Source organism: Salmo trutta, chromosome 39, assembly GCF_901001165.1.
Source record: "Salmo trutta chromosome 39, fSalTru1.1, whole genome shotgun sequence".
Lineage (NCBI taxonomy): Eukaryota > Metazoa > Chordata > Actinopteri > Salmoniformes > Salmonidae > Salmo > Salmo trutta.
In genome coordinates this window covers 25,050,371-25,063,058 of record NC_042995.1, presented here as the reverse complement: position 1 = coordinate 25,063,058, position 12,688 = coordinate 25,050,371, and the positions used below count along the sequence as shown (strand labels likewise).

General features: G+C 39.8%; 2 protein-coding genes across 7 annotated transcripts in view; one reads left to right on the top strand and one right to left on the bottom strand.

Moving 5' to 3' along the window:
• LOC115179663 (nck-associated protein 1-like) overlaps nt 1-4,134 on the bottom strand; it is a 65,812-nt gene extending 61,678 nt beyond the window's left edge. For 3 of the 6 annotated variants that reach the window (XM_029741317.1, XM_029741318.1, XM_029741320.1), the window contains exon 1: nt 3,839-4,132. In XM_029741317.1, the coding sequence (XP_029597177.1) occupies nt 3,839-3,946 (108 nt within the window). In that variant the 5' untranslated portion in view covers nt 3,947-4,132. Of the gene's footprint in view, nt 1-3,838 lie in introns of all 6 variants that reach the window. The other 3 variants (XM_029741319.1, XM_029741321.1, XM_029741322.1) reach the window with 2 other exon arrangements.
• Nucleotides 4,135-4,213: 79 nt separating this feature from the next.
• LOC115179664 (dual specificity protein phosphatase 19) lies at nt 4,214-12,376 on the top strand. The gene is made up of 4 exons (XM_029741324.1): nt 4,214-4,624; nt 11,244-11,290; nt 11,393-11,545; nt 11,770-12,376. Exons 1-4 carry the CDS (start codon nt 4,408-4,410, stop codon nt 11,950-11,952), a joined length of 600 nt encoding a protein of 199 aa, XP_029597184.1. The 5' UTR covers nt 4,214-4,407; the 3' UTR covers nt 11,953-12,376.
• Nucleotides 12,377-12,688: the final 312 nt, after the last annotated feature.

The window sequence follows — 12,688 nt, the reverse complement described above, 5'->3', positions numbered from 1 at the left end:
ATACTTCAAAAGTTGTGGCAAAATGGCTTAAGGACAACAAAATCAAGGTATTGGAGTGGCCATCACAAAGCCCTGAGCTCAATCCCATAGAAAATTTGTGGGCATAACTGAAAAAGCGTGTGCGAGCAAGGAGGCCTACAAACCTGACTCAGTTACAAAATTCACCCAACTTATCGTGGGAAGCTTGTGGAAGGCTACCCGAAACATTTGACCCAAGTTAAACAATTTAAAGGCAATGCTACCAAATACTAATTGAGTTTATGTAAACTTCTGACCCAGTCGGAATGTGACGAAATAAATTATTCTTTCTGCTATTATTCTGACATTTCACATTCTTAAAATGAAGTGGTGATCCTACCTGACCTAAGACAGGGAATTTTTACTAGGATTAAATGTCCGGAATTGTGAAAAACGGAGTTTAAAAGTATTTGGCTAAGGTGTATGTAAACTTCCGACTTCAACTGTAGTATCGTAGCGAAACTAGTGCATGATTGTGTGAATAAGACAGTTTGCCTGACTCAGTAAATTGGATTATGGCCTACACTTCGCAGACAGGAGAGTGAATAGAATATAAGCATCACATGGCTGACACTGGTCTCCGACACAGTCCTGTCACTATGGTTCAGAAAGACTGTGACCGGCTGGGCCAACAGCTCACTTTGCCTCAATCACACTATAGCCCTACAGCCAAACCAAGCCAAGCTGAACTGTAGGTTACAAATCCACCATAGTTGCTAGAACTGTGATGGAAACGACAATATGAAAATAAAATAGAGCCAACGTAGTACAGTTCACGTAGGGATGGACACGTCCATTCGGATATCCGGATAAACGTTCATATTCGATTACTTGAGTGACTGCCAAATTATTATCTGATATGTTACTTTGGTTTTGATTTTACAGATACAATCCATAACATTTCTTGCCATTCAATAGAGAGCAATAGTAATGGCATATTTTTGTAGGCACTACTCCACCATGGCTCTTTGGCCAAAGCTTACGGGGAAATTAATGTTTATGGATAAACGCCGAAAATAAGGTCTGTAGTTTAACACAGGTTTAGGAGATCTTATACTTTTGTGCTGAGATACAGTATGTAACCTCTCAAATTCAGACATAGCTTTGACCATTCATGATATCAAAATGATAGTTTTAACCATGTTGAGGCTATAGGTCCACAGTGTTTCTTTACAATTACATTGTTTACAAATTGTGAAGTAAAACAAGCTTAAATTTTGGGTTCTGATAGAGTACAACAGTTGAGTTGAACTAAACTCATGAGGGATTTTTTTGTTATATCCTCAATAATCATTGAGCTTGACATTAACACTTGTCTGCTTGGCAAGTAAAAAAAAATATATATATAAAAAAAAAAAGAAGCTGATTACAGATTGTCCATATGGACAAAGAAAAAAGTTGTTTAATAATAACGTTAAAATCTATGTCAAACAATTAGGCTACTCCGATCAGAACCGGATCAAAATGTTCTCCGGATGTGCAGTATTGCGCACTGTCCTCCCAATCTTTGCAGAGCGCATCAGAGTATAATTATTGTAGGCCTGCATTGACAGGCACTAGAGGTCTTTCAATCCTGCAGTCAAGAGATGCAAGTTTTTTTTATGTCAAAATGTGCCTAGCCACATGTGCACGTGTTGATATTCATTGCTAGTTAGTGAGTCATTTGCCCAGTTATAGCAAATTTTGGTCAGCAATGAAAATCCTGGAAAAGTCAAGGTGTGTGCATCACCTGCATGTGTGCCAATGGGCCGTTGCCAGAGGAGAGAGAGAGAGACATTGCAGCAGCGGGTAAAATAATACAACAGACTAGCTAGATTCAATTCAAAACATATTGTGTAGTTTGGCTGGTTCTCGCTAGTTAACTATTAGCATGTATTAATATAATTGTCATGTGTGATGCCCCCCCCCAAAACATTTTTTTTATAAAACCACTTTCCACCGGCACAAGTGTATAACTGCAAAAGGCCGACAAAGTTGATACGATGCACAGTTGATGAAACCAATGCTGCATACTCTGGTTGTAAAACCACCTTCCCAAGCACTCAAAATTGGGTGTTAAGAAATAATTCTGACACTCTTGGAAAAACGGAGATTCTCCTCTATACAACATACTTCTGACAACGTTCAAAAATATTGTCATACTGGTATTGTCCGGGTGTTGTGCTGAAAATCTCCCCCCTGCCTGAATTCCCCCCCCCCTTCTAATTTCCTTCATTTTGTCACTAGAGTCAAATACTTAGTGGCACACATCAGAGTCAAATACTTTCTATAGAACACACTTCACGTCAGGATAGGCAACCGAAATTAATAATGAATGTATGTGTGTTATTACACAGAGGGAGTAAAATGTTGGCAAGCAATAAACATTTCAGAACAACTACGGCTGAATTATTATCCTTACACTTTCAAAAATACTAGTCGAATAAGACATGGGAGAGATTACGAATTTTGGCAAAGAGATTTATTTATAGACTAATACAAATCAGTAGCGGATTTAGGTATGGGCGACATGGGCAGCCGCCCAGGCATTTTGCCGGGGGCGGCACGTGGTGCCCTCGAGTGCGGGCGCTGGAGGAGAAGGGAGGGAAGAGGGGAGCAGGAGAGGGGAGCAGGAGAGGGGAGCAGGAGAGGGGAGGTTCGCCCAGGGCGCCATATTGAAACAAATAGCCAAACCGAAAAACGCTTTTTGCTACTAAGATTTGAGAAATGTAGGCTAAACTGACAACGGAGTGAAGAGCAGAAATCTCAACTAGCAAGCAAGTCGCAGCAATGAAGAACGCGAAGGGGGGGGGGGGGGGGGGGGGGGGGGAATTCTGTCAGGGGGGAGATTTTTGGCACAACACCATCCCAAACATGTCTTAGTTAGCTACTTTGCTTAGAAGTCGCCCACCTTAGCCATTTGGTACCTGGATCATTGAATGAGGGAATTATTTAACAAAGACAGAGTATTTGGTTGTAATTGTAATGGTGCATGCTGGCCAACAATCCAGGAGAGCTACTGGGTGTACAGGCTTTTGCTCAAGCCCTGCGCTAACACAACACATAAAAAAAAAAAATCAGCTGCTCAACAAGACCTTGATAAAGATTGGATCAAAATCATGCACACCCCAGTAGCTCTCATTTTGCGATAGTCTCCAAATGGAGGGTTTTATACCGTAGTCTATTATTGCAGTATTTTACTTTGCTGCACACCCAGTATTGTGATTTGATACTGTGATTTCATTGTGATTCGATGTTCCAAACATATTACTCCCCATGTCTCTGCTGCAGATGGGCAAGAGCGAGCCATGAGAACTCGTTTAGATCAATCGTGGAAATAAGTGCTCTAAACATATTACGATAGTCAAAACGATATCAACAAAAATATCCCCGTCCTCGTCACTACTAGCATGCTACCTAAATGGCTGTCATCAACACGTTCACTTATCATCACACTAAACAGCAAACTATCCATTGAAGGGTTTGGGGGCTGACCATAGTTAGCTAGCTAATGTTGTGTGTTAACAGACGTACTGATTCTTGAAATCATAGTAGACCGTACAGAATATCGTTTCTGGCTATGCACCCACCCGAGCTTTCTGCCTAACTAGCTACTACAAGATGAGGATGATTAGCTAGCAGTCTGTCTACCATTACAAGCAGGCTAGCTAGCATTAAGGCCTTCGCACTGATTCCTGACCATTCCCGATGCTTTGCACCAGTCATGTAAACGTTATATTATTAGAACCAAACACAGGTTTCTATTTACTTACCTAAGAATGGATAAATGTATATATACATTTATGAACTTAAGAATGTAACACCGACATATCTTAGTTACCTTTTTGATGTTATAGATACGAGTGAGCATCCCGATTCCCCTGTCGTTAAGGATGGTAAATTTCTCTGCCAGCTTTTGCTGGCTCGGCTGCATTGCCCCCCGTGACATTTTACTTGTTCAAGGTGTTCCTCAAACCAAAAATGTGTCTTGTATCTTCGCAGTATAGTGTTGGTATAGAATAAATACTTGATATAATAAAAATCGTGTTATAGTGTTACAATTCGTCCATTTAAGGAAATAATCAAAGCTAACAAACCCACAATCCACCCCACTGTCTCCCTGCTTTTCTTTCTCGCTACCAAGGTGTTGCCCCCCCGCTCAGAACGAGGCTGCTTCCTGCAACACGGCTCTGTTCACGTGACACAATCCCGTTCATATTTCCCATTTGTATGACTGTGACAGGTGGTAGCCCGATAGCTAGCGTTCGGAAAAACGTAGTTTGCAATAAAACGTGAGCACTTCATTGGATTACAATACACTGTTGCGAAAACGTTTTTTCTGGTATGTGCTGCAAACTAGATTAGCGGCTCTCAGTATTTGTGCTTGCAAAGACCCATTTGACAGATGCAATGCATTCACTTGCACAGGAAATTCAAGGATTTTCGAAAACAAAACTGAAAAAGCAAAGAACTGTTGTGACAACTGTGCTCGGGCGACGGCACATAGAAACAATGGACGACTCCAACGTGCACGAAAATGAGGACCAAGGGATGTCAGGCTGTGGATTTGTTCAAGATACCAGTTTGGATCTTCATGTTGGCATTATCAGGCCATTTCTACTGCTCTGTAAGGCATCATCATTAGTTATTTCAATTAAGTTGTCCAGGGATATTTTGTTGTTGTCGACATTAAGAAAGTTTGCATATAAAATAGATGCGACAATTATTTTCTATCGAGCGTTTCCTTTTAACTGTCTCGTGTAGACAACGTCAGGACGTAATGACGTCACACACAAATGGGTCGCACCAACATAGATTAATTTATGTTTAAAGTGAAACTAAATTTAGATTAGAGGAATGATTTAATTTATAACTAGGTTTACAATTTGGTGCAACAAGATTAATTGTTGATTTTTAACCCAGTTTAAGAGTTAATCCACGTTGGTGCAACCCACCCCATGTCTTGAATAACAGTGTAGTGGGTGGGATAGAATACAATCATTTACTAATATTTGCCATATTCAAATAATCATCATGTGCCAATGTATCGCAATGGGCCGTGCCATGGTGAAATTTGCACTACTTTAGATCTTAAATAATTGGATGGTGAAACTTGCCAGCCAACCAGAAAAGCAAGTCTTGAAAGTGTCTTGTGGGAATGTAACAAAAGTCAGTACAATCCTTGTCCTGTAAAGAAACATTTTTATAGTTATACAAATTGCTTTTTAAAGCAGTAGTCATTTAGAATAATCCTATTAAATGTAAACTGGTACCCGTTCCAACCGACATTTCCGCTTATAAATTCATCTGTGTGTACACCATAGATCGAAATGGTTTGCATTGAGCAATAGCCTTGGTTCCCACAGACAGAGTATATTTTCTGAGCCTGTGTGATGTAGGAAGTGAAATTGGAAACCGCTTGAAGTTGGGATGTCCCTCCTACCATTTAATTTGCTCTTCTGACTGTCCATCAACTCCTAGCTGAGCCCTATGTATTCATCTTCGATAAATTGTGCAATCGCCAATATTTCTATGCATCCTGCTACCTAATATGCGGGACGGAAACAGGATTTCCAAACATGGGACAAAATACACAACCCCCCCCCCTACACACACACACACACAAAATAAATGAACAAAAAAATTAACTAAATCAAACCACCTCTGTAAAATATATATTTATATTTTACAGAGGTGGTTTGATTTAGCCTTCCCCTTTTTCCGCCAAACTTAACAATGGTCATTATGGCCAAACAGTTCTATTTTTGTTTCATCAGACCAGAGGACATTTCTACAAAAAGTACGACCTTTGTCCCCATGTGCGGTTGCAAACCGTAGTCTGGCTTTTTTATGGCGGTTTTGGAGCAGTGGCTTCTTCTTTGCTGAGCAGCCTTTCAGGTTATGTCAATTTAGGACTCGTTTTACTGTGGATATAGATACTTTTGTACCTGTTTCCTCCAGCATCTTCACAAGGATCTTTGCTGTTGTTCTGGGATTGATTTGCACTTTTCGCACCAGGTACGTTTATCTCTAGGAGACAGAACATGTCTCCTTCCTGAGCGGTATGACGGCTGCGTGGTCCCATGGTGTTTATACTTGCGTACTATTGTTTGTACAGATGGACGTGGTACCTTCAGGCGTCATTTTCTGGAATTTTCCAAGCTGTTTAAAGGCCGAGTCAACTTAGTGTATGTAAACTTCTGACCCACTAGAATTGTGATACAGTGAAATAACCTGTCTGTAAGCAATCGTTGGAAAAATTACTTGTGTCATGCACAAAGTAGATGTCCTATCCGACTTACCAAAACTATAGTTTGTTAACAAGACATTTGTGGAGTGGTTGAAAAACAAGTTTTAATGACTCCAACCTAAGTGTATGTAAACTTCCGACTTCAACTGTATATATACAAATATACACACTACGGTTCAAAAGTTTGTGGTCAGAAATAAAGAACTTTATTCTGAAATTCATCAGTCTGTTCTTGTTCAGAGAAATGAAGGCTATTCCATGCGTGAAATTGCTCTAACCAGACTAGAAAGAGGAGTGGGAGGCCCCGGTGCACAACTGAGCAAGAGGACAAGTACATTAGTGTCTAGTTTGAAAAACAGACGCCTCACAAGTCTTCAACTAGCAGCTTCATTAAATAGTACGCGCAAAACTGACGAGTTTCAGAAAAAAGTATTTTTTTTCGGGACGTTTTGAGCCTGTAATCGAACCCACAAATGCTGATGCTCCAGATACTCAACTAGTTTAAAGAAGACCAGTTTTATTGCTTCTTTAATTAGAACAACAGTTTTCATCTGTGTTAACATAATTGCAAAAGGGTTTTCTAATGATCAATTAGCCTTTTAAAATGATAAACTGGGATTAGCTAACACAACGTGCCATTGGAACACAGGAGTGATGGTTGCTGATAATGGGCCTCTGTACACCTATGTAGATATTACATAAAAAATCAACCGTTTCCAGCTTCAATAGTCATTTACAACATTAACAATGTCTACGCTGTATTTCTGATCAATTTGATGTTATTTTAATGAAGAAAATTCCTGGTGTGGTTGATGCCCGGCGTCTGACCCGCTGGGGGAATGGGGAAAAATAAAGTCTGTCGGTCCTGTTTTTTGATAAAGATCAAATACCCACGCATATGAAGCTTTGTTATGTAAGATATGCTGTAAGAGCTTTCGTCCTCAAACCATTGCAGTGTAAGAATTGTAAAGGATTTGGCCATGTTGCAAGGGTGTGCAGACGGACAGAGTATATTGAAGAATGGTGTGTAGAAGGACGATGTTGTTGCACTTGTGGTGGGGATCATAATCCCGATTTCCTGAAGTGCCCTGTAAGGGTGATGGAGATTGAGGTGGAAAAGGTTTGAGCGGTCAATCGAATCTCCTATGAGGAGGTGATTCAAAATAATGGCTGTAGTAAATGTTTGCTGCCAGTCAAAAGATACATTGTGTGTTAAGGTGGATTTTGTGGAGTTCATTGCCACAGTTATAAACTGTACGGCACAAGTCTCAAAGAAATCTAAGAAACTGGACATTATTGTGAATGCGGCAGAAAAGTTTTTGGGACTCAAGGATTTTACATTTTACATCTGAAGAGTTGCAAGGGATTGCAACTCTTCAGAAGACCCGCCCTCCCAGGTTCCCCTTGAGCCTGTGTAGGGATCTGATATACACTACCGTTCAAAAGTTAGGGGTCACTTAGAAATGTCCTTGTTTTTGAAAGAAAAGCACATCTTTTGTCCATGTGTTCAACCTTAATATCTGTTGTCACACCTGAGATGACTCCTTTGATGGGTGCTCTATTCCGAAGTTCAAAACTTCTGTTGTCCGGATTCTTTTGAGGCTCATGGTCACTCTGACAGACTCCACTTTTCCCAGCGCGTACTTCACCAGTTGACATCTAAAATGGGTTTCCCACATATGCATCCTTACTCAGCAAACGCATCCCAACAAGAAGTGATTCATTATCATTCATGCACATTCTCCACTCCGAATTTAGACAATTTCCTTCTTTGTTCCAGTTTTTGTTCCAGTTTTCACTACTGCTGCTGTCCATTCAGAACATTCATTTTCACCAACTATCTTGACGCGCTGCTTGACTTGAACTCAGCATCCACTTCCGCCATTTTTTCCTACCGACCCTCTGAACCCTATGTCAAAACCACTCATTCATGTAATCGTAGTGCAGCAGGAGAGGGTGGTGTCATCACAGTAGCACAGGTATTGCCAAACTGGGGTACGCAATGCAGTAGGGGGAAACACCAAATAAAATGTGATTCGCTTTTTTTGTACGTTTTATTTTTCTTCACATTTTCAAACAGTACATTTATATTTTCCAACGGGGTTGAACATTTGGTTGAGGTTTTTTTCTTGTCTGAGTAGCCTTGTTTCACTGCCAAAAATAAAATTAAACCATCTAGTGTTCAGCGAAATAACAACACAATGTCAAATACAGGTAGCCTAGTCAAACAATTAACATCCAATCACATTAACCGTTAATCTCTTGCAGGAAACCTTCACTCTTGCGCAGACAATTAGAAACGAAACATGACAATTTGAAAAATAAGCCACGGGACTTTTGAGCAAGAATAAAGACGCCTTTCGAGTAGTAAAACGTATAAAACCAACAGATACCATTAATAAGAAGGGGCTAGAAGCGTCTGATATGGTGAGCTACCGAGTGGCGACAACAGGCAAGCCCCATACTGTTGTGGAGGACTTAATTCTTCCTGCTGACGTGGATATGGCTGGGACAATGCTGGGGGAAAAAGTCCAAAACTATACAGACAATGACTTCATCAAACAACATTGTTTCACGACGCATCAGTGACATGGCAGGAGATGTTTTGAAACAATTACTGCTTCGCATACAAGCCAGTGAATTACATTCGTTACAGCTGGATGAGTCAACAGACGTGGCAGACTGCTCCTTCACTGCTCCTGGTATATGTCTGTTACGTTTATTGGGGGGTCAATTAAGCAAGACATCCTCTTCTGGAAACCAGGACAACAGGAGAGGATATTTGTAAAGTACTGGACAGCTTTGTGACATCAAATGGACTTTGGTGGTCAAGATGTGTTGGTATCTGTACTAATGGCGCAAAAGCCATGACAGGGAGACATAGGAGAAGCTCCCAACGCCACTTGGGTACACTGCAGCATCCACCGAGATGCTCTTGCTGCCAAGGGAATGCTTGAAAGATGTTTTGGACACTACAGTGAAAATGTTTAACTTTGTTAAAGCAAGGCCCCTTTACTCTCGTGTATTTTCTGCATTATCAAATCAAATATATTTATATAGCCCTTCGTACATCAGCTGATATCTCAAAGTGCTGTACAGAAACCCAGCCTAAAACCCCAAACAGCAAGCAATGCAGGTGTAGAAGCACGGTGGCTAGGAAAAACTCCCTAGAAAGGTCAAAACCTAGGAAGAAACCTAGAGAGGAACCAGGCTATCAGGGGTGGCCAGTCCTCTTCTGGCTGTGCCGGGTGGAGATTATAACAGAACATGGCCAAGATGTTCAAATGTTCATAAATGACGAGCATGGTCAAATAATAATAATCACAGTAGTTGTCGAGGGTGCAACAAGTCCGCACCTCAAGAGTAAATGTAATTTGGCTTTTCAATGCCGACCATTGAGATTATCTCTACCACTCCTGCTGTCTCTAGAGAGTTGAAAACAGCAGGTCTGGGACACGTAGCACGTCCGGTGAACAGGTCAGTGTTCCATAGCCGCAGGCAGAACAGTTCAAACTGGAGCAGTAGCACGGCCAGGTGGACTGGGGACAGCAAGGAGTCATCATGCCAGGTAGTCCTGAGGCATGGTCCTATATATTGCAATATATATACTGTGTTTATATATTGCATCACCCATTTCATATGTATATACTGTATTGTATTCTATACTACACCACTGACTGATAAACAGCCATCTCCAGCACATCAGAGGCTGCTGCCTATAGACATAGATTAGGTTTCACTGGGCACTTTAAGGAAATGAAACACTAAACACTTGAGTAATGCACGATACGGAGCATTATTAATCTCATATGTGTAAACTGTACTCTATACTATTCTACGGTATCTTAGTCACTAATTGTTTGTAAATATTGCATCACCCATCTCATATGTATATACTGTACTCTATACTATGCCACTGTGTCTTAGTCCAATGCCGCTTTGACATATGTATATATATTCTTAATCCATTCCTTTCTTAGATTTACGTGTATTTTTGGTATATGTTGTGAAACTGTTAGATATTACTTGTTAGATTTTACTGCACTGTCGGAGCGAGAAGCACAAACATTTCGCTACACCCGCAATAACATCTGCTAAACCAGTGGACCAATAAGATTTGATTTGGATTACATTTAGTTACATTTTACTTTTATATGTGGAGATGAGCTTGCATGACATCATGTGCCCCGCCTACCTTCTAATGTATTCAGCAATAATCAGATATTCGAAAAACACGGTTCACATTTGTTGCAATAAAGAAAGTTGGACTAAAGAAAAATCCACCTCCTGTCGAACAGATCAAATGTTTGTCAATCTTCAGAAAATGTTTCGTATGTCTACCGTTTCCATTACACATGTCGAAATGTTGTTTTTTGCTTTTGTCACATAAACCTGGGTCAATTGAAACCTGCCTAGTGTTTATTCTAGACCCTAGTGTATATCAGTGGTTCTCAACCAGGGGTCCTAGGAAAAGCAAAGAGACCTAGCAAATACAAAATAACTGCACTTAGTCCAAAATATCTCACATTTGGAAGATAAGTATTTTTAAATACTTTCAAATATTCCAACGTTTTCAATTTCATATTTTGAGTGTCGACAATAAATTAGTATTGAGCAGACTGTTTACTTTTAAAAATGGGATCTCCGATGTAGGGGGTCCTCAGAATATCCGGAAGTGTTTTAAGGGGGACTTGGGACAACTTTTAGAACTGCTGTGAATGTGACTGGGTTCAAACCCAGGTCTCCTGTGTGCCACAAGACTGTAGGTTGTATTAGCCCACTGAGCTAAAGCTTAGGCATAAGCTCAGGTCGATAATGCAATTCTTCAGGTCTCAGTCAAGGTTACTCATCACACAAGCGTGAATCACTGAACCATTAACTTCAGTCTAAATTATTATTTTCTGTACTGTCTAGTTGACACATAGTAGCCTGCCTTGTTACAACATTGTGAAGGGATGATACAGATTTTTTTTTTTTTTTTTTAATTTTTTTTCAGCGTCCCAAGATGCAGCCCAAGATATAGAAACTTTGAAGAAATTTAAGGTAAAAACTTGCCTATTGTGGTGTACATTTCAATTAAACAATAATAAATTAATAAACAATAACAAATATACATTTCCCTAACTCAACACTTCTTCCTTCCAGGTTTCACATGTATTGAATGTTGCCTATGGTGTTAAAAATAACTTCCCAGATCTATTCAGTTATAAAACAGTGACCATTCTGGATATTCCGGAAACAGACATCACCTCATATCTCCAAGAATGTTCACAGTTCATAGATCAAGCCAAAACCGAGGTAATATAAGAATGGTTATAAATTAATTAATCTTTGTGTTAACTGACCATGTAAGACAATAATTGGGATTTGCCGTAACAGTAAAAACAAGTAAATAAGAGTGGGTAGGGTATTTTCTATGAATAGTAACCTATGCACTGTATAATATTTTGTATAACTGTGTAACACCTTATTGCCACATTTCTCAAGTCGTTAATTTATATTTCTTTCCCCATTTTCTCCAGAGTGGGGTTGTCCTGGTCCATTGCAATGCCGGAGTCTCTCGTGCTGCCTCAGTATTAATTGGGTACCTCATGTACAGAGAAGGTTTGGGGTTTGATGAAGCATTTGCCGTTGTGAAGGAAGCAAGACCCTCTATCCATCCCAATCCAGGATTTCATGAGCAACTAAAGAATTACAAACCATAGGCAACTACCACAATGTAAATGCAAAACAAGAAATATAAATGCAGTGTCTTATGTAGGCCGAACATCCTGAACATGCAAGACTCTCTAATAATAAAATACAAATCATTACAAACCATAGGCAAATATGTTTGTTATGAAGCCAATGGAACAGAGGGGTATACTACAAAGCAGGATCAAGTTAGCCAGCTAACTTACCTAAATATTCTTTCATAACTTAATTTTTTAGAAAGATAAGCTTGAAATAGGAATGATCTAGTTGACTCAACAACCCCCAAAAAATGTAAGTTTAGCATTGTTTATCAAAGTTAGCTGGCTAACTCATTGATCCTGCTTTGTAGTATACCCCTCTGATGGACAACATTGAAACATTTATTCAGTGTATTGATAAGCATTCTCCTTCGATATAATGTATGCAAATTTCCCCTAAGCACTTCCTGTGGTTTTGGTTTTTGCCCTGATATTTTTAATTATATTCGACCAGCAGAAAATTAATGGCGGAGGTACGCTAAACCAATGTGAACTTTAATGCCTTTTCCTAACCCTTACCTTAACCTCACTCTTTCCTAACCAAACTTTAATTAATTTCGAACCACTATGGCTAATCTTTTTTTTTTTTCTGCCGGTCAAATATACACTTCCTAAACTTTATTGATCTCCAGAGGGGAAATTGGATTCATCACTAGCATAAGATTTTATACAGGGACAATAGACACCTTGTCAGACTGACTGTCAGCTA